The following is a 21041-nucleotide window of genomic DNA, read 5'->3' as shown; positions in this document are numbered from 1 at the left end:
GCGGCCCAGGCCTGTTCCCAGCCGTCCCCTCCCTCAGGACAGGCCCCACCCTCTGCCAGCTCACAGGCTCCCTGACCCCAGAGTCCCAGGCCCCCTACCCAGCAGGTCCTTCATTCTGCGCCTCTCATCCTGGGAGATCCGGATGCAGGACTCGGCAAAGGTGTCCTGCAGGATCTGGGGGCAGAGCTGGGAGGTCACCACCAGGTGACCGAGGCCAGGGTCCATCCAAGGAGCAGCCACAGAAGCACACAGAGGAGAAGCTGGGGGGCCCATTGGGGGATCCCTCCAATGCTTGCGGGGTACAGTAGAGCAGGGAGGGCTTCCAGGGACCAGGCTTCCCCCCGGACACCCGACACTGCAGCTGCCTGAGCTGCGTCTCTTATCTCACTGCCCAGAAGCCCCACAGAACCCTTCCAAGTACCGTGAGCTCAACCATGGTGGGTGTCACTCCCTGGAAGAAACAGACTTTGGGGGGCAGGGGAGGGGGGTTCTGACTGTAGAATATGGGGAAACCAAGGCAGAGTCCCAGGAGCCCACAGAGGTGACAAAGCAGCAACTGGCATTTATGAAGCCCCTTGTGAGCCAGGGCCATTGTGCGTACTTTCCAGCGTCCTCTAAGTACCTGGGCCAGCTGCATCCGCTGCCCGGGGTGCCATCATGACTGAATGAGTGAGTGCATCTGAGGTGCCCCCGGCAAGGCCTGGCACACAGACAGTGCCCCCGAGCGCTGGCTGCCACCACGCCCCTCAAACGAGCACCGAGCTGGCCCGGGCGTGTGGCCAGGGCCCTGCGGTGCAGTCTCTCTGCAGAGACCACAGGGCTGCAGGTGGGCCCCGACTCACCTGCTGGCAAAGAAGCCCGAGGCAGTAAGGATGGCTGAAGTTCTCACGGGGGTAGAACACCTAGGGGTGGGGGCACGGACGAGCAGAATCAGGGGGCATCCACGCCGCTGTCCCCCGCCTGGATGCCCCCAGAGCCCAATGCCCACCCCACTGCTGCCCTCCCAGGCTCACACTGGAAAACCAGTGTCTGTGTGTGGGGAGGGGGTGCCGGGGTCCTGGGCTACAGCTCCCCCACAGCCTCCACCCTTGCGCCCACCTCCTTGCGCAGGAACAGTTTCCAGGGTGCACTGGCATAGGAGAAGCACACGCTGCCGGAGGGTGTGAGCAGCTGGGTGGAGCGGCCCTGGTCGCCCATGGGCACAGTCAAGTCTGCTGGGGACGGGATGAAGTGTGTCAGGTTGGGGCCTACCACAGCCCAAATGGCTGGGGGTCCCGGGGAGAGGACACCCCCATCCACCCGCTCTCAACCTCCAGACACCTCACTCCTGCCCAGCATGCCCTCTCCTGCCCCTGACCAGCTTCCCTGATTCCGTCAGCTAGGGCCACTAAGCTTGCCATGGAGGTGTCAGGCCTTCATCGAAGATGATACCCTGTGTGTGTCAGCTTTGCAGCTCCAGACAGGCTCCCGGGGGACCAGGCCCTGCCCTTGGTGGGGAGGCAGAAGCCAGCGCGCCTGGCCATTGGCTCCAAAGTCCGGGAACCTGCACAGCTGCCCTCAGCCATGGTCCTGACCCAGCCCCAAGACCCACCCCATGGGGCATGGGGGGTTCCATACCACGGGGCTCAGCTGAGCAGGTCCCCAGGTCTCCAGGCAGAGGAAGGGGGGGAGCTGGCGGCGGTGTGGGTGCCCCGGCAACAGGCGGGGTCTGGCCAAACAAGTCCCGGAGAGGCACCTGCTTCTCTTTGATGGAGCTGGAGGGCCGGAGCTGGAATGGGGCCTGGGGCTTCGGGGCCACGGATGGTGGGGGCCCTTTCCCTGGGCTGGGGGTCAGCATCTGTGGAAGAACAGAGGAAGCACATGGGCTGTGACCGGGAGGGCAAGGCCATGTGGCCCAGAGTGGACAGAGGCCACAGGCCAGTTCCACCCCAGAGAGTCTTGCATGGCCAGCAGGCCTGGCCTGGAGAGGACAGGACAGGGCACTCACCGCAGGGGGCGAGTAGGCACTGTGGATCCCCAGCTTGGCCAGAGCCTCGTTCTTCGGGTCATTTTTCTTCAGAAAAGGTTTTGAGGGCCTTCTGGGGGAAGGAAGAGGTGACAATGGATCCCCGAGGAATGGAACAGCCCCAGCCCCTTCCCCCGGTGGCCCACCTGGACGGCTGCACGGGCACAGGCACGGGGGCAGGGCGGCTCTGGTACATGCGGACGATGTTGCGGATTTCCCTGCTGGGCTCTGGTCGCTGGGCTGTGGGGTTTGAGCTACGCACAATGGATGCCATGCCCGTGGCCGGCCCTCTGCCACCGCCAGGGGTCTCCTCTTTGGCTGGCTCCACCTCAGCCTCTTTTGCAGCTTTGGCCCCACCTTGCTTTACTGGCTTCTTCATTATTGGTGGTGGTGGAGGAGGAGGGGATGGCGGAGATGGTGCTGGCCGAGAAGACAGGAAAGGTGATCAGACGCCAGGCCAAAGGGCAGGAGGCCCAGGGCCCCTCACCCACCTCCCACACCTGCTCTGGTTTCCTCCTCTTCCTCCTCCTCATCCTTGTGCTCCTGCTCCTGCTCCTGCTCCTCCCCCTGGGGGATTTGGACCTTGGCCGGAGCCTTCACCATCTTCATCTTGACCTGTGGCTGTCCTGTAAGTGCCCGAGATGGCCCCCTTTGTTGCTCACATTTGTCCCGCAGCTGTCTCCTGGCCTGCCCATCCCAGCTGCACCTGATCCAGGAGAACAGAGCACACCCCATCTTCCCCCCTGCCCAGGCTGGGGGTGGTGGCCAAGCTTCTGCCAGGGCTGCCACCCCGAGGGCCTTACCCATCTTTTGGAAGTAGTCCCGTTTCTGCTGGAAGCTCTTGGGCCTCTGGGCTGTATCCTGAAGCTCCTTCTGGTGGGAAAGAGGGGTACAGAGTCACCCCACAGGTCCTGGGGCACCTGGACCCAGCAGCCTTGTCTCTACTCCTTCCTGCTCACCCAGCCCTGCCCCTCATCCCTGCCCCCAGAATGTTCCAATCCCACACCTGACCCCTCCACCAGCCTGGCCTTGGCTGCTCACCCCTTGACTGGCACCCACTGCTTCGTGGTCCTGCTCTGGCTCCTCCGGTGGGGTAGGGGGCTTCTTGGGCTTGGGCTTGGGAGGGGTGGCTGGGGCTGGGGCCGAGGAGACAGCCCTCGTGGCCTGGACCTGCTGCTGCCGCTGCTGGGTCTGCTGCTCCAGGGACAGGGTCATGGCCTGGGTGGTCATCTGCTGGGCCTGGGGGGGGTGGTGGTGAGGCGACGGGACACCAGGTGAGAGGGCAGACCTGGCCCCATCCCCTTCCTGGGCAGCCCCTCGGCCCTGCCCCCCTCACCAGAATCAGCGCCTGCTGGTTGATAAACTGCTGCTGCTGAGCAGCCAGCTGCCTCGCATCCAGGCCCGGAAGCAGGGGCGGCTGCGGCGACATCATCACAGCTGGGAGGGCGGCAGGCGCGGCCGGGCTGGTGAGCGCCATGGCCCAGGCCTGTGCCCTCCACCCGCTGGGCCCGCAGGACCCTCCCTCCACCAGGCCCCAAGCCAGTGGCTGCTGTCCCAGAAAGGGGCCCCAGTGTCCCCACTCAGGCTCACCTGGCATGGAGGGAACTGTACCCATCGCTGGCATCATGGGCACAGGTGCAGACATCATAGGTGGTGGATATGCAGGCATCTGCACCATTCCTGGGTACACTGAGGGGATGCCCCCTGGGTTGGTCCCTTCCTGGGCCTCTGGGCCACCTCCTCCAGCCCCAGCCCCCGCTACTGGTCTAAGCCCTCATTCCAGCTGCCTGAGGGGTTCCAGCTAAGCGGGGGGCAGGGAGGGTCTGGTCCCTGACCCAGGCTGGCCTCAGGGTCAGGGCAGCCCAGAAGAGACTCTGCTGGGGCTGGCTGACACCCAGAGCCCCTCTGCACCCCGCCCCATACTCACCCATGGGGTATCCGCCCTGCTGTGGGGGCCCGATGGCGCCCCCTCCCTTCATGCGGCCGTTCAGGGCCCAGCCTTGTTCCAGATCCTGAGGGGACAAAGTTTCCAGGTCACGGGGTCAGAGCCAGAGCCCGGGGAAAGGTTGGAGGGGACAGCCGAGGCCCCAGGGGGCAGAGGCCTGAAGATGGGTGGGCTGCCCATGGAGGGCACTCACGCTGAGGCCTGGGGTGAGGACGGGCTCAAAGAGGTGGTCCAGGAAGCCGTCCAGGTTCCCCGCCAGCCGGGCCTCCCCTGCAGAGCCAGGGGTCGGGTTGGTGCCAAGCCCCGGGGCGCAGGGCTGCCTTTCCGTGCCCCCCAGCCCTTGGCCCAGCCTCAAGGTGCCCACTCTGTCCTTACCTGTGTGGCCTCTGCTGGACAGCGTTGGAGCTGGACCTGGCGGGGGCGCTGGGGGCAGGGGGGGAGCCTGGACGCCAGGGGCAGGGGGGATGCCTTCAGGGGCTCTGTGGGAAATGGCAGGCCCAGCTCAGGGGGCTGCCTTGGCCGGGGAGGGGTGCCCAGGCTGAGGGGAGACCAAGAAGCTGCTGTGGGGTTCGCCCGCGTGGGCTGGGAGGAGGGCTGGGCCTGTGGCAGCGCCTATGAACGTGGGGATCATGGCGGGGCAGGGCTGGGCGGGGACAGCAGTGCTGGGCAGCACCTACGGGCCGTGGGGGCTGATGGGGTAGCTGTGGGGACTGGCCGGGTCCCCCAGGTCCTCGGCCTGGCCTATCAGATCCAGCACGAAGTCACAGCCAGCCAAGTCCTGCCAGGCGTCCCCGGAGTGCAGTGACACGGACCAGCCACGGGGGGGCACCTCCAGGCCTCTGGGTGGAGCAAGTGGGGGAGGAGGGGCCGGTCAGCGAGGCAGATGGATGACCAGCCCACAGTGGGTAGGGGACAGCCAAGGAGGTGGGGTCCGGGGAGCGGCTCCCCCGAGACGGCCTGAACATGCTGGGCAGCCCAGCCCCCCTCCTAGGCATGGGCTGGCAGTGTGCACATTTCTTCGCACACTATTTAATTAGCATCTGGACAGTTCCCCATATTTATTACTGCTCCCCATTGCTGTCAGTCTGGAGCCCACCCCTGGGGGAAGCGGCCTTTGGCCCTGCGGGGTGTCGGAGTGAGGACCCAGGAGGGCGCGGGAGGGTAGGCAGCACTGGCCGCCCTGCCCCCTGCCCAGGCTCCCCTTACCTGCTCTTCAGGATCCATGCGGCCAGCTGCTCCCCCGTGGTCCAGGACTCCACCTCCACCGAGAAGCACTCCTCTGCAAGGAGCGAGCGTGAGCGCAAGGCAGGGGTCCACCCAGGTGGGGCGCAGGTGCTGTGCCCCTGGGGGTTCCCAAAGCAGGGGAAGAGGGGAGACCAGAGTCACAGCAGGGGGGGGGGCAGGAGAAGGGGATGATGCTGGGAGGGCGGGGCGAGGGCCTGGGCGGCTTCACCTTGGAAGGTGGAGACGTCCAGCGTCATACGGCCCCGCCGCCACCCGGCTGTCCACTCGAGCTGCGTCGGGGGGTGGGCCCGTGCGACCCCGGGTGCCAGCTGCACCTGCTCCAGGGCCCCCAGCAGCTTGTGCTGGCACAGGGCGGCCATGCCCCTGGGGCCCTGGTCGGACACGAACCTGCGGAGAGCAGGGGGCTGCTGTGGGGGCTGGGGGACTGCTGGCCTCCCCGTGCCGGGCCCCTGGCCGCCGAGCCCCTTACTTGAGCAGCGGCTTCTGCAGCGCCGGTAGCGGGGTGAAGGCGCTGAGCAGCACAGCCATGAGGGCCCAGCCGCGCTGGCTCTGCTGCTCGTCGGGGTTGTGCCAGAGCTGGGCCACCAGCTGGCTGAAGAGCTCGTCCCGCAGTCCCGGCCGACGCTGGCCCTGCCGCACCAGGTAGGTCCCCAGGGTCTTCTCCTGCCAGGACGGCAGGGACCCGTCCCCCAGGAACCGCAGCAGCTGCCGACACAGAGAGGGGGAGGGTGGGGGATCAGGGCTCCCTGGGCGCCGCACCAGCACCCAGACCCTGCAGGGGCAGCCGGAGCTGTCGCCCTGCCCTGTCCCCACCCTGCCATGGGACACTCACCACCTTGTTGATGTCCAGGGCCTGCTGGGGGTTCTCACCGTCCAGGCGGGTCAGGGGCCTGGCGAGGGGCTGCCCGGGACTGGGCAGGGACGGCTCCTGCAAGGAAGAGGGTGACAGTGCCTGGGTGGGGCCGGTCCGTGCCCAGGATAGTGGCCAGGTGGGGGGGACACCTGCCAGAGAATGCACGCTGGGAGAGGGCGGGAGTCTCCAGATGGCATGTAAATTGCTTTTTCTGATTTACACCCATGCAGGAAATTCAGAAAACATAGCAAAGTACAAAGAAAGAAAGAAAAACCACCCTTAACATCCCTGCGCTATGGAGATAATCAGTTACCATTTTAGCATCTTCCTTTTTAGTCTTAATTGGTATGCGGAGAACTTCCCCGCCCCTACCCCGTTGTTGTTTTAAATAAAGTCAGGATCAATTTTGAATCCTGCTCTTTTAGTGGACATTGCCGTCTGGACAGTGTCCTTTGTCGTTCAATATCCTTTAGGGAAATGACCTCAACGGCAGGGCAGTCCTGCAGGGATAATAAAGGTGTGGCATCGTGAATCTAAACACTACTGCACTGTTAGACATTTAAGACCAATGGATATTTTCCAGGCAAAGAGAGGAGGAGGAAAAGGGCCCAGCTCCTGCCTCCTGAGGGCTCACCACAGGGACCCCTGGGGGCCAGGCAGGAGGCGCTGAGGCCGGGGTGCCCACCTGGAAGCCGATGGAGACAAAGCTGGAGAAGGGGAACTGGTCAATGTCCGGCGGGAGAGTCAGGCTGGGCCAGGCGGGAACTTCAGGGGGCATCGACTCGCTGATGCTCTGGGCCAGGGTGAGCTGGCGGCCTGGGTGGACCCAAGAGGCAGGCTGGGAGCACCCAGACCCGGTACCCGCGCGGGCGCCGGCCCCACCCCTCCCCGTCAGCATGCAGCGCCCAGTCAGGGCGAGCTGGGAGGGGGCTGCGAGCTCAGAGGAGCCCAGGACATCGGGCGGACCCCCGGGGACAGACCCACCGCCCGGGAAAGAGACCAGGGGAGGGGTCGAGGCAGAAGGGAAACGCATGGAGACTTACCTTCTGCCATCTTCAGCATGACGGCCAGCTCAGCCGGGATCTCCAAACGCCCCAGCTCCTGGCAGAGAGGAACACCCACTTAGAGACCGAGGGAGATGGGGGACCCAATGCCCCTCCTCTCCCCAAGGATCACCAACATCCCTTCCAAAGACCAAGGACACTACAACAAATGAGGTCCCAAGAGCCTTCAGAGGGGAATGAAACAAAGCCCTGGAGGGCAGGGGCACCCCATCCCACTTCTCAGGTGGCACCAGGGAAGCCCCAGAGGGACAGAACCCATAGCGGCATCCCTGCACCCCACCCTTCACCTTTCAAGCAGTACCAGGTCCCACGGTTCACACCCGCCTAGAACCTCTTCCAGCTTCCAGACCACCTACCATGCTTGGCAGTTTCTCCAAGGCCCTGCTGCCTTGCCAGCCACGCCAATGCCCAAGCTGTTGAGGGAGATGCAGGAAGAGGTGACTCAGAGGGGGCCACTGTGATTCTCCCAACGGCACTTCCTGAGCTCGGCAGCCTGGCTGTCCCTTCCTGCCGCGGAGAGACCCCGGCACACAGAAGAACGAACACAGACCCAGAGATGCCAGCTGTCTGACAGTGTGATCCGTCCCTACCTGCCCCCAGCCTGCCTCACCAACCTCAGCACTGTGGGAGTCACTGCCTTCTGCCAGGGTACCAGGAAGCAGGCAGGAAGAAGGGAAGGGGAGATCCCAGGGGACAAAGTCCAGCCAGGGAGGGGCCATAGAGGGGGACAATGTGTGGTCACTGACCTTTGAGCTGCTTTATGGCCCCTGAGTCATCTGTCAAGACAGGGGAGTAGAAGAGGCCCAAAGGAGGAATGGAGGGGCCGGGACAGAACTCCAGGCAGGGAGAGGGAAGCCAGGCCCTGGGTGGTGGTGGGGACAGGCTGGATGAAGGAAAGCCGTGATCCAGGAGCCCCAGCCCACCCTGGCCAGGCAAATATCTCGAAGACCAACAGCCTCTTGAGAACTCAGTCATTGCATGGTTGGACAAGAAGGGTGGACGCTGCTGGGGTTCCACCAACTTGGACAGCCAAGGCTGTCCAGCTTCTACCTTGACCTTTCCCAGTCCAGCAGCCCCACCCAAAGCCCTTCACCTGCAGTCTCTGCCGTCTCCAGAGCAGGGGCTGGGCCACCAGCAGGACAGTGTTCAGCTGCCCCAGAGCTGCTCGCCGCCGGAGATATCGCTTCCTGGGCATCAGATTTGGGGGGCGGGGAGGGGAGGGTTTACAGAAAGGGGTTCAAACTTACACCTCCTGAAAGGTGTATGAATCCTCTAAGTCAAGAAATCAACATAAAAACTGACCCCACAACCAGTAAAGCCCCTGGATGCCTAACAGAAACAACAAGAAGAGAACAGGGTACTATAAAAAAAGAACAGGTAAAGTGAGAAGCTGTTTAGCATCAGGGATTAAGAGCTTAGACTCTGAAGCCAGGTGGCCTGGATTCAAATCATTTCCCTGTTCTTAAGTCACTGTGATCTTAATAAATTGCCTTACCTCTCTGTGTTTCATGAGTTGATTATCATAATACCTACCCCCATGACAAGACTGAATTAATTAATAGATGTTTAGAACAGAGCCTGGCTTATTATTATTATCATGATTGTTGTTGTTAATATTTTTTAGTAAGGAGGCAGAACTTCTAGAAGTGAAAAAAAAAAGTCATTGAAAATCTAATAAGATATCCTGGAAGAGGTGATGTCCTAGTAAAATATCTTTGAGACTTTTCCAGTCTAAGAAAGACCTGACCCCTCAGTGAAGGTGTCCTGACGAGGACAAATATTTAAAAATAAATTTATACCCAGATATGTCATAATGAAAATACAGCACACCTCTATAAGGAGAAAAGTCTAACAAGCCTCCACAGGAAAAAGATGCAATTACCTACAAAAGAATAAAAGCTAGAATGAAAACAGACTTCTCATCAGCAAAAGGAGAGGACAGAAGGCAGTGAAACAATATCTTCAAAGTGTTGAGGGAAAATAACTATAAATTTAGAACTCTATACCCAAATATGATTGAGGGTGGAAGTGAAATAAAGATGTTCTCAGTTGAAGACTGAGAGAATTTAGTTCTCACTAATGCTTATTGGATGGATTACTAAAGAATGTACTTCCAGGCGGGCCACGGTGGCTCAGCAGGCAGAGTTCTCGCCTGCCATGCCCGGAGACCTGGGTTCGATTCCAAGTATCTGCCCTTGCAAAAAAAAAAAAAAAAAAAAAAAAGGAATGTACTTCAGGAAGAAGTAAACAGATCCCAGTAGGATGGTTTAAGATGAAAGAAGAAAACATGTAAAAAGAAATTAGTATCTCTAAATAAGCAGTAACTATAAAAAAAATAAATAAAGATTTGTATTATCTTATGATTTTCACTAATTTCAGGGATTTAAAAATAGATGTGACTAAAACATTAAAGAATAACATGAAAATGGAAAGACGGCTATAGTTAAAGTGCTTGTGCTGGTTTGAAAGGAAGTATGTCCCCTAGAAAAGTCATGTTTTAATCTAAATCCCGTTTTGTAAAGGCAGAATAATCCCTATTCAATACTGTATGTTTGAATCTGTAATCAGATCATCTCCCTGGAGATGTAACCCAATCAAGAGTGGTGGTTAAACTGGATTGGGGGAAATGTGTCTCCACCCATTTAGGTGGGTCTTGATTAATTTCTGGAGTCCTGTAAAAGAGGAAACATTTTGGAGGATAAAGAAGATTCAGAGAGAACAGAGAATGCTGCAGCACCACAGAGCAGAGAGTCCACAAGCCAGCACTTTGGAGATGAAGAAGGAAAATGCCTCCCAGGGAACTTCATGAAACCAGAAGCCGGGAGAGAAAGCTAGCAGATGACACCATGCTCGCCATGTGCCCTTCCAGCTGAGAGAGAAGCTGTGACTGTGTTCGCCATATGCCTTCTCACTTGAGAGAGAAACCCTGAATTTCATCGGCCTTCTTGAGCCAAAGTATCTTTCCTTGTAAAGATTTTCTCAGCCTTAGAACTGTAAACTAGTAACTTATTAAATTCCCCTTTTTAAAAGGCATTCTGTTTCTAGTATATTGCATTCTGGCAGCTAGCAAACTAGAATAGTGCTGTCTGTATAGTTTGGGAGATGAGTAGAAATACTGATTTACATTTGAAGTCAGTTATGTAGGCATGTAAATAATTTAAGATTAGCTACTACAAGATCAGAAATAGAATGTTTAACTCCTAAACCAGTAAAGGGGAGAAAAGAGAATAAAGAAAAGTTGTTCAACCTAAAAAAAAAAAAAAAAAAAAAAAACCCAGGTAAAAAAGAAAAAAGATGAAGCAAAAAAAGAAAAGACAAAAAATAAAAAATATAAAATAAGATAACAGAAATAAATGTAAAAATATCAGTAATCATAATAAATGTAAATGGTTATTTTTTCTTTGTATTTTTTATTTTTATTTTTGTTCTTTTTTTAATGGTTACTTTTTAACCACTTAAAAACCAAAAAAGAGTCTCAGAAATCATTAATTAAGAAAAAAAGAGCCCAAATAATCTTTTTCTGATTCAAAATTTTTAAACATTTCTAAATAATCCATGGATCAAACAAGAATGCAAAATAGAAATTATGAAATATTTCTGCCTGAAAAGAGTACAACTTAAAATATGTAAGGTGCAGGTAAAGCAGTACTTAGAGGGAAATGTATAGCATTATATGCTAACATCAGATTAAAAGAAAGATTAAAAATTAATGAGCCAAGCATTCAACTCAAGAAGTTAGAGAAAGAACACCAGAGTAAACCCAGAGAAAGTAAAAGGAAGAGAATAATGGAAATAAGAGCAGAAGTTAAAGAAAAGGCAAAGGTCCAGTGCAGGTAAGAACAAAGTTTTTAAAAGAAAAAGAAAAAAAGACCAATTCTGTCAAGACTGACTAGGAAAAAAAGAAGTGGAGACACAAAGAAGCTATAAAAGGAAAAACACCAAGTGCTGCGGGTTTGGTGCTAGCCCAAGGTCTCCCCAGGGTGTCTCCTTGCTCAGCTTTCCTCTTTGCCAACCCTCCCGATGACCTCCTTGGCAGCTGCCTCTTCCTCCACCACCCTCGCCACGCCCTCTAGGGGTCACCACTGGAACTTGTCATCCCCAGAAACTGCCACCTCCCACATTTCAAATTCAAATCCCCAACAACCAAATCAACAGGCTGAGCCCACAGTCTTGGGGTTCACCCCTATGAAACTTATTCCTGAAAGGACAGGCTAAGCCTATTTAAAGTTAGGCCTAAGAGTCTCACCCCCAGAGAACCTCTTTTGTTGAGGGGTTTTCCTGGAGATTATTCTTACACATTATACAGACATCCCCTTTTTAGTTTATGGTGTATTGGAGGGGCTGGAGGGAAGTATCTGAACTGTAGAACTGTAGCCATGTTTCTTGAAGATGATTGTACAATGAAAGAGCTTTTACAATGTGACAATGTGACTGTGAGATTGTGAAAACCTTGTGTCTGATGCTCCTTTTGACTAGGATATGGACAGATGAGTAAAAATAATACGGATAAAATATAAACAAACAGTAGGGGGAACAAAAGTTAAAATAAATTGGGTAGATGGAAATACTAGTGGTCAATGAGAGGGAGAGGTGAGATGTATGGTACGTATGCATTTTTTTTTCTTTCTTTTTTCTGGAGTGATGCAAATGTTCAAAAAAATGATCATGATGATGAATACAAAACTGTGTGATGACACTGTGAGCCACTAATTGTATACCATGTTTGGAATGTTTGCATATTAAGAATGTTTGTATGTCTTTATGTTGTTTTATTTTATTTTAAACTTTTTATTAAATAAAAAAAATTACAAGAAACAAACATTCCCAACACATACACTCAGCAATTCGCAATATCATCATGATCATTTCTCAGAACATTAGCATCAATTCAGAAAAAGATATAAAAAGACAACAGAAAAATATAACAAACAGAAAAAAAAAATTTTACAGGCCATACTCCTTACTGATCCCTTTCATTGATCACTAGCATTTCAAACTAAATTTATTTTAACATTTGTTCCCCCTATTATTTATTTTTATTCCATACGTTCTACTCATCTGTTGACAAGGTAGATAAAAGGAGCATCAGACACAAGGTTTTCACAATCACACAGTCACATTGTGAAAGCAATATCATTATCAAGAAACATGGCTACTGGAACACAGCTCTACATTTTCAGGCAGTTCCCTCCAGCCTCTCCACTATATCTTGACTAACCAGGCGATATCTATTTAATGTGTAAGAATAACCTCCAGGATAACCTCTCGACTCTATTTGAAATCTCTCAGCCATTGACACTTTGTCTCATTTCACTCTTTTTTTTTACACGGGCAGGCACCAGGAATCGAACCCGGGTCCTCTGGCATGGCAGGCAAGCATTCTTGCATTCTTGCCTGCTGAGCCACGTGGCCCGCCCTGTCTCATTTCACTCTTCCCTTTTTGGTCGAGAAGGTTTTCTCAATCCCCTGATGCTGGGTCTCAGCTCATTCTAGAGTTTTTCTCAATCCCTTGATGCTGAATCTCAGCTCATTCTGGGATTTCTGTCCCACGCTGCCAGGAAGATCCACACCCCTGGTAGTAATGTCCCACGTAGACAGGGGGAGGGTGGTGAGTCTGCTTACTGTGTTGGCTGAAGAGAGAGGCCACATCTGAGTAACAAAAGAGGTTCTCTTGGGGGTGACTCTTAGGCTTAATTTTAAGTGGGCTTGACCTATCCCCTGTGGGGTTAAGTTTCATATGAACAAACCCCAAGACCGGGGGCTCAGCCTATAGCTTTGGTTGTCCACACCACTTGTGAGAATATCAAGAATTCAACTTGGGGAAGTTGAGTTTTCCCCCGTTCTCACTGTTCCCCGAAGGGGACTTTGCAAATACTTTTCCACTCACTGATCAAATCACTCTGGGATTCATCAGGGCATCACCTGGACAAACCAACAAACTCTCATGTCCTATACAAAGTTCCATGTACTTAAGGTGTTCAATCAACTATTTACATAAGTTATATTAAGAGATGCACTAGTCAAAGTATAGATTTGTACCAAATAAACATTTTTTGCTTTAGTCTCACACATGAGTTGAAATTTTAAACTATTAAGTACCATCTATTTTCAGCACACTGCAGTAATGACATTCTTTTGTTCTTCCTCATGCAAAAACATTTTTTAAATTTGTACATTTAGTCGCTATCATTATACACTCTAGGCATTCCTAGATTGCACCATCTCAATCTTTATCATCTTTCTTTGTGATTTCATTTATGCCCCAGCCCTCCTCCCTCTATCATTCTCATATGCAGCTTCATTCAGTGTTTTGACATAATTGTATTACAGTTAGGTAATATTGTGCTGTCCATTTCTGAGTTTTTATATTCAGTCCTGTTGCAAAATCTGTATCCCTTCAGCTCCAATTACGCAATATCTTACCCTATTTCTATCTCCTGATGGTCTCTGTTACCAAGGAAATATTCCAAGTTTATTCACTAATGTCAGTTCATATCAGTGAGACCATACAGTATTTGTCCTTTTGTTTCTGGCTAATCACACTCAGCATAATGTCCTTAAGGTCCATTCATGTTGTTACATACTTCATAACTTTATTCTGTCTTACAGCTGCATAATATTCCATCTTATGTAAATGTCACAGTTTGTTTAGCCAACTGTCTGTTGATGGACATTTTGGCTGTTTCCGTCTCTTGGTAATTGTTAATAATGCTGCTATAAACATTGGTGTGTAAATGTCCATTTGTGTCCTTGGCCTCGTGTCCTTTGAGTAGAAACAGTGTATAGATGGGTCCTGTTTTTTAATCCATTCTGCCAGACTATGTCTTTTGATTAGAGAGTTTAATCCATTAACATTCAGTGTTATTACTGCATGGGTAGTACTTTCTTCTACTATTTTGCCTTCTGGATTTTATATGTCATATCTAATTTTCCTTCTTTTTACCTTTACTCATAGTCTTCCTTTCTACACTCTTCTCCACACCTCTCTCTTCTGTCTTCGTATCTGTCTCTAGTGTTCCCTTTAGTATTACTTGCAGAGCTGGTCTCTTGGTCACAAATTCTCTCAGTGATTTTTTGTCTGAAAATGTTTTCATTTCTCCCTCATTTTTGAAGGACAATTTTGCTGGATATAGAATTCTTGGTTGGCAGTTTTTCTCTTTTAATAATTTAAATATATTATCACACTGTCTTGCCTCCATTGTTTCTTCTGAGAGATCTGCGCATAGTCTTATTGGGCTTCCCTTGTATGTGATGGATTGCTTTTCTCTTGCTGATTTCAAGATCCTCTCTTTCTCTTTGACCTCTGACATTCCGAATATTAAATGTCTTGGAGTACGTCTATTTGGATCTATTCTCTTTGGGGTACGCTGCACTTCTTGGATCTGTAATTTTAAGTCTTTCATAAGAGTTGGGAAATTTTCAGTGATAATTTCCTCCATTAGTTTTTCTCCTCCTTTTCCCTTCTCTTCTCCTTCTGGGACACCCACAACACGTATATTCGTGTGCTTCATATTGTCTTTCAATTCCCTGAGTCCCTGCTCATATTTTTCCATTTTTTTTCCTATAGTTTCTGTTTCTTGTCGGATTTCAGATGTTCCATCCTCCAGTTCAGAAATCCTAACCTCTGTCTCTCGAAATCTACCATTGTAGGTTTCCATTGTTTTTTTCATCTCTTCTACTGTGTCTTTCATTCCCATAAGTTCTGTGATTTGTTTTTTCAGACTTTCAGTTTCTTCTTTTTGTTCTTTCCTTGCCTTCTTTATATCCTCCCTCAATTCATTGATTTCGTTTTTGATGAGGTTTTCCATGTCTGTTCGTACATTCTGAATTAATTGTTTCAGCTCCTGTATGTCATTTGAATTGTTGGTTTGTTCCTTTGACTGGGCCATATCTTCAATTTTCCTAGTGTGATTTGTTATTTTTTGCTGGCATCTAGGCATTTAATTACCTTAATTAGTTTATTCTGGAGATTGCTTTCACTTCTTTTATCTAGGGTTTTCTTGCTGGATGAATTTGTTGTCTATCTGTTCTTTGACATTCCGTTCAGCTTTACTGGACCTTTAGCTTAAGTTTTGTTTAACAGAGGGTAATTTTTCAGTTCTTGCTTTCTTGTTTCTTGCCCTGCTTGTGTGGTGCCTTCCCCCACACACACTTAGGAGGGTCTACTTAGATATTATAGACCCTACCAGATTTTCCCAGACCAAACTGGCCTCCTATCAGGAGGAAAGAGTCACCTGCGTCGGTTTTCCCTGAGGGAGAGACCCAGCAGGTTGAAAGACTTCCCTTTGAAGTCTCTGGACTCTGTTTTTTCTTATCCTGCCCAGTATGTGGCGCTTGTCTGACTGCAGGTCCCACCAGCATAAGATGATGCAGGACCTTTAACTTTGGCAGGCTCTCCCTGCTGGGGCCATGGTGGAGACAGAGAAGAGGTTGTAGGCTGGTTTTAATGGCTTCAAATTACCAAGCCCTGGTGTCTGAATTCCTTTATGGAGGGATTCCACCTGGGTGGGGCTTCACCCCTCCCCTGGGGAAGGCACAGGCTCCAGATAAGCCCCCAAAAGAGCTCACTTCTGCCTATGCCTGGGGCAGTTGCAGCCTGAAAAGTCCTGCAGCTGCATCCAGAGGCAGTCAAGCCTTTGTAGATACACAGCCACAAAAACCTCTGTTTCCTTCTCTTTTTTTTCCCCCCTTTTCTCAGTCCTGCCCTTTTGGCGTTTGATTGTGCCCAGTCCCTGCTGCTGGTAAAGTCCTTTCCTTTCCCCTCTGGGAAGTGACCTGTGGGGGAGGGTTGCTAGCCGCCGCAGCTTTGGGAACTCACGGTTCTGGAGGGTGCTCGCTGCCAGTCCAGCTGGTTCAGACTGGGGTACACTGTGTGTCTGGTCACTATCGTGGCTCCGGGAGCTGTTCTGTACTGTTTCTGGTTATTTAGTAGTTGTTCTGGAGGACGAACTAAAATGCGCACGTTGTTAAGCCACCATCTTGACCCGGAAGCCTATGTTGTTTTATTAATAAAAATACTTAAAAAGAATTTCAAACACCCCATCTCAAACCCTTGCCTCCGTTCCTTTCCTTGAGCTCAGCACAGGAGAAAATGCTTTTCTCTGCACACAACTCCTCAGGGATCTTGTAAATGTTTACACAGGCTCTGATTCAGCAGGTGTGGGGCAGGGACATTTCTCACAAGCTCTGCAATAATGCCACAACCCGGCCCCTCCCTGGGGCATCGCTAGTCCCCCCTTACCCACACACACCTGTTCGGCCACCCGAGAGCCCTTTCCCGTCAGCCCTGCCACTTTCGCATCTCCCACCTGCCCCATGTCTTCCGAGCCCACGGCTCACTTGACCACATCCACACAGACCCCTCAGCTTCCTCAGCCCCTGTCCCCATCGTGTGTACCTGGCAGACCCCAGGATATCCCATTCTGTGGTCCACACCGAGTGCAGAATGCATCAGAGAACCCCCAAACAGCCTGGCAGCCTTGCTGGTAGCCCTAAACAGCACAAACCTTTCCCAAATCTTCCCTCTTGTAGCCCCATGCCCCCACTCACCCCTCTGCACTTGCAGATGATGCCAGCTGGCTGCCTCCTACTCTCTGAGTAAAGAGAAGGCCTGGACAGAACTACCTCACCCTCCCGAATCCACAAACCCGGGCGCCTGCATCTGTCCCCCCCTCCACCCCTCCTAGGACCTTCGGCTCTCAGCAGCCGGTCCCTTAGACCCTGCTCGCTGCCAGGGATTGCCACGCTCCTGCCCGTGCCTCAGACTCCACTTGAAATCTGCCTCCTCCGGAAGCCCTCACTAACCTCCTGTCCCAGCAGGCTCCCCCGGATCCCCCTTCGCCCGGGCTCCACCCTGTTCTCAGCACCCTTTCCCCTTTGGGGTTTACTGTCTGACTCTGACTCCGGCTTGGGAGGATCAGCCCATCTGATCAGAGCCTTGCCCGTGGCAGATGGTCAACCAAGGACGGTGCATGAGTGAGCGCAGAGGAGCAGCGAAGGGCAAACACTAGTTAACTGGTTGAAAAGGGGGAAGGGAGCGTTTTCAGCAGGGGTCAGAGAAAGTGCATAGGCTAGGAAGCAGGAAAGTCCAAGAGTACGGTGAGTCCAAGAAACTGAGAGAAATCCAGAGTGACTAGAGGGTAAAAATACTGGCTTACACTGAGGCTAGAAAGACAGGCAGGGCCTTATACGCAGCCCGATTCACACTTGTAAAAGATCGTTCTTGCTGCAGAGTGAAGAAGAGATTAGAAAAGAGAACACTCAAGGAATCAAGACTGCAGGATTGGGTGGCCTGGACAGGTAATGAGTTCCTCGTGTCGGGGGGTATTTAAGCAGATGCTCCCTGGCTGTGGGTGAGGAAGCTGTCAAGGCGAGTCATACACCGACGCTGCGACTACTGGAGCAGGCTGACCTGCCCTGAGACCCCCACGCCTTCCTGCCCCTGCCCAGAAAAACCTTGAGGACACAGCACCCAACGGCTCCGGGGTCTACAGACCTGGCCTGAAGCCCTCGCACGCGAGCCTGCAGCCGGGGCAGGAGGCGGAGGCGCTGGCAGGAGAGGCGGCCACGGAGGCCGCGGTGCAGGGTGAGCAGGGCCTGGGAGCGCAGCTGGGCCCAGCGCTGCTCCAGCTGCCGCCAGCCCAGCTCCTGCAGCAGGACCTGCAGGCAGAGGCGGGCCTGGGTGCTGGGACCCCCTGCCCTGCTCCGCAGCCCTGAGCGTCTTCCCTCCAAACTCTCTCTGCTTCTGGGGCGCCTGGGACAGCCTGCCGCCCAGCACCCTCACTCCCCAACTCCCAGAAGGCACCTGCCAGATGTTGAGTTCATCCCTGTTTTTTTTTCCGGAATGTTCATTTCCCTTCCCATCCATGCCCGCACCCAAGCACACACGGACACCCAGACGCCCGCACCCACCTTGGTGCCCCCGAGGTGGTAGAGCAGCGACTCTGCCCCCAGCACCCGGCTCAGGATGGCGCCACACCTCTCCCGGTGGGAGGGGTTCCCTGGCCCCTCTGCCCCCAAGCCCCGGAACCTGCCCCAAGGAGGGAGAAGGGTCAGGCGGCAGGGACCCCTTTCAGGGTGGCATTTGCCTCCTGAGCCCCTTGGTATTTGCTCAGTCACGCAAAAGGCACTGGGCTGGGTGCTAAGAGTCGGCAGCAAGTAGGCGGGGTGGGGGGGCTCTGCCCTCCTGGAGGTCAGTGGGGAGACAGGGCCTTAGAAAGCTGGGCACTGGGGGACCAGGGGCGGGGGTGGGGGCGGCGACAGGGAGATGTGATTCTGCAGGATGCCTCGGGTGGACTTGGTACCAGCACCCCCCGGACACAGTGGGTGCTTCATACTTGTTTGTGGGGTGGAAGGAAGGGGGGGAGGGAAGAGGTGGGGGGAAGTAAGGGGGGGCAGGGGGAGAGGCGGGGAAGGGAGGGAGGGAGGGGGTGTAAGTTACTTTCCCTAGTGGTGTTCTCCCAGTTTGGTTCAATGGCCATTCAGGCATTCGACTGCCAAGCACCCTGCAGGTTCTGGGGACACTTGAATGACAGTCTCTGGTCACGAGGCCACAGGGCAGCAGGGGCAGGCTCACAAAAGACCACTGGACAGACCTGGTCAGTACTGGGGGGATGCCTGGGCCCAGCCCTGGGGGGCCCAAGGCTCCCTGGAGGAGGTGACCAACTGAGGTCAGGAAGGGAGCCTTCCCTGTCCCAGGCACCCCCTCCCCCTGCCTGCCCCTGGCCCCGCCTCTAAGCGGGCTGTCCGCACCACCAAGGCCAGTTCACAGGCAAAGGAGGGCTCCGGCGCCCCAATGACAATGGACAACCCCTGCCTGCTCTGGTCCTGTCCTTGTGGCAAACCCAGCCCTTCAGAGCGTTCCCCAGAGGGCAGCTCGCCAGCGGCCAAGCCACGTAGGTAAACTACAAAATGAACAAAGTCACCAGCTTTTCTAGAAGATTCTAAACTCCCTGAACAGAGCGGTCACCACTTCTGGCCAGGCCTACTTCCCAGCTGAGAGGCAACTCCTGTGTCTCTCCCTCCTGGCTCACTGACTGAGCAAGTACTGTGAACACTTTCTGTGCGTGTTCAGGAGCCCCTGAGCCCCTGAGGGCAGGCATTGCCCCAGTGCATCTCTTGCACCCCCACCCTCCACCCCCACATTAGTGTGAGAGAAGGGGCCAGAGGAGGGAGAGGGATGAGCGGGAGAGAGAGGGCGGCAGGGGAAGCTGGATGACCGAAGAATTGATGCCAGGCCCAGGGTCCCTGGGAAAGTGGGTCCCTCCCCACCGCGAAGGAACCCCTTCCTTGTCAGTCTGGCCTTGAGGTGCAGAGAGGAGCTCTGAGCCAGGGCCCTACCTGGCCAGGAAGGCGTGAAAGGGCACACGCACGGGGAAGTTGGCGCTGCGGCTGTGCACCGCCTCTAGGACGCCCGCCTGGTGCAGCTGCTCGGCCACATGCCCCACGTCAAAGAGACCTGGGAGCTGGACCGGGCAGAGGTGAGGCAGCTGGAGTCAGGGCTTGCAGCCGTGGGGAGGGCAGGAGAGAGGGGCGAGAGAGGGGCGGGGCAGGGGTGGGAGCGCGCTGGGACAGTAGCTGTGCCCTGCCCTGCCTGGGGACCAGGTGCTGGGAGGCTCACCTTTCTGGGGTTGGGGTTGAGGCACTGGATGAAATAGACACGGCTCCTGATGGGTGAGAGGGCGTCACCTGGGCACAGGCCAGCTCCGCTCCACCACCCAGGGGCCAGATGTGGGGGGCACTGTCCTCACCGGCCCAGCTGGGCTATGAGGTCCTCCAGGCTCTCCCGGAAGCGAGAGGCCAGTGTTGGTCTCCCTGATGTGGGCTCTGCTTCCTGGAACAGGCTGACCACCAGCTGCGGGCAGGGTGACAGGTGGGGGGCGAGGCGGGGTCTCCTCCCGGGCCTGCCCGCTGCCCGCCCGCTTCCCCCCCCAGAGCCCCGGGAGAGCCGGTTGAAGGTGCCAGGGGCTTGAGGGCGAGGCCCTTGGGAAAGAACGTCCAGGGGAGGACACGGTCCGGGGACAGAGTGCACAGGGGTGGGGGCCCGGGGCAGGCTGGCAGGGGCACCTGGAGCTGGCTGTGGGTCAGCATTTCCAGCACAGCAGAGTCAAGGAAATCCCGGTTTCTGTTTAAAAAATTGTGAACCTGTAAGAAGTCATGTGGGGGAGAGAGAGTTACCTGAGAAAACACTGGGTTTGGAGGCCGCTTCCTCTGTTGAATCCTTTCCCCACTGACTCAAAAGGCTGCCTTTGTATATAGCCAGTTCCTTTATATTCCTTTGGGTCTGTTATTGGACTTTCTATTCCATTCCACAGGTCAGTCCATTTCTTATTAATAATATGCTCTTCCAATTACTGGAGCTTTACAATATGTTTTAATATATGGGAGAGCAAATCCCTCATGAATTTTCTGCTTTTTCAATTTTGTATTGGCTAGTCTCATGCATTTTTTTCTCCAGATAAATATTTCAGAACAATTCTTTTTTCAAAACCCATTCTCCCTCCTCCTATAATAAATCCCAATAGGTATTGACTGGAATTGTTTTACTTTTCTAGATTAACCAGGAAAGAATTGGCAATACTACAGCTTCCCAATACAATGGAGAATTTGTCTCTTCATTTTCAAATCTTCTTTTGTACCTTTCAGTAGTTTCCTAGTTTTGTTTTTGTTTTTTAATTCATGCTCCTCGTGTTTTTTGTTCAGGTAACTCCTGGGTAGCTTGCAAGTTTTGTTCTACAACCAGCGTGCTTCACCTCCTCCAGGAAGCCTTCCCTGATTCACCCTCCCCTTTCATCCAGGCCCCTCCCCTCAGCAAGCGCCTCTTGGGGTGGGTGCACAGTTTCCCCACGAGAAAGTCACTCTGCGAGAACCAACGTTGGGCCAGGCAGCCACCAGGGGCTTTACCTGTCACTGCCTTTAACCCTTACAAGG

The 21041-nt window shown here is 53.7% G+C and overlaps 1 protein-coding gene across 1 annotated transcript in view; it reads right to left on the bottom strand.

The window, feature by feature from the left end:
* MYO15B (myosin XVB) overlaps nt 1–21041 on the bottom strand; it is a 38582-nt gene that overhangs the window by 8183 nt on the left and 9358 nt on the right. The window contains exons 16-44 of the mRNA XM_077163251.1: nt 20178–20255; nt 19862–19965; nt 19732–19777; nt 19452–19576; nt 18024–18141; nt 17608–17771; nt 8206–8299; nt 7469–7525; nt 7092–7149; nt 6734–6864; nt 6028–6123; nt 5665–5900; nt 5404–5582; nt 5157–5229; nt 4628–4789; nt 4326–4429; nt 4144–4220; nt 3933–4017; nt 3596–3694; nt 3342–3442; nt 3047–3244; nt 2809–2878; nt 2506–2631; nt 2152–2425; nt 1988–2075; nt 1618–1837; nt 1099–1211; nt 843–902; nt 99–174 (exon numbers count right to left, since the gene is read on the bottom strand). Coding sequence (XP_077019366.1) covers nt 99–174; nt 843–902; nt 1099–1211; nt 1618–1837; nt 1988–2075; nt 2152–2425; nt 2506–2631; nt 2809–2878; nt 3047–3244; nt 3342–3442; nt 3596–3694; nt 3933–4017; nt 4144–4220; nt 4326–4429; nt 4628–4789; nt 5157–5229; nt 5404–5582; nt 5665–5900; nt 6028–6123; nt 6734–6864; nt 7092–7149; nt 7469–7525; nt 8206–8299; nt 17608–17771; nt 18024–18141; nt 19452–19576; nt 19732–19777; nt 19862–19965; nt 20178–20255 — 3412 coding nt within the window. The remainder of the gene's footprint in view (nt 1–98; nt 175–842; nt 903–1098; nt 1212–1617; nt 1838–1987; nt 2076–2151; nt 2426–2505; nt 2632–2808; nt 2879–3046; nt 3245–3341; nt 3443–3595; nt 3695–3932; nt 4018–4143; nt 4221–4325; nt 4430–4627; nt 4790–5156; nt 5230–5403; nt 5583–5664; nt 5901–6027; nt 6124–6733; nt 6865–7091; nt 7150–7468; nt 7526–8205; nt 8300–17607; nt 17772–18023; nt 18142–19451; nt 19577–19731; nt 19778–19861; nt 19966–20177; nt 20256–21041) is intronic.

Source organism: Tamandua tetradactyla, chromosome 6, assembly GCF_023851605.1.
Source record: "Tamandua tetradactyla isolate mTamTet1 chromosome 6, mTamTet1.pri, whole genome shotgun sequence".
Taxonomy (NCBI): Eukaryota; Metazoa; Chordata; class Mammalia; order Pilosa; family Myrmecophagidae; genus Tamandua; species Tamandua tetradactyla.
This window is presented reverse-complemented; position numbering and strand designations above follow the sequence as displayed.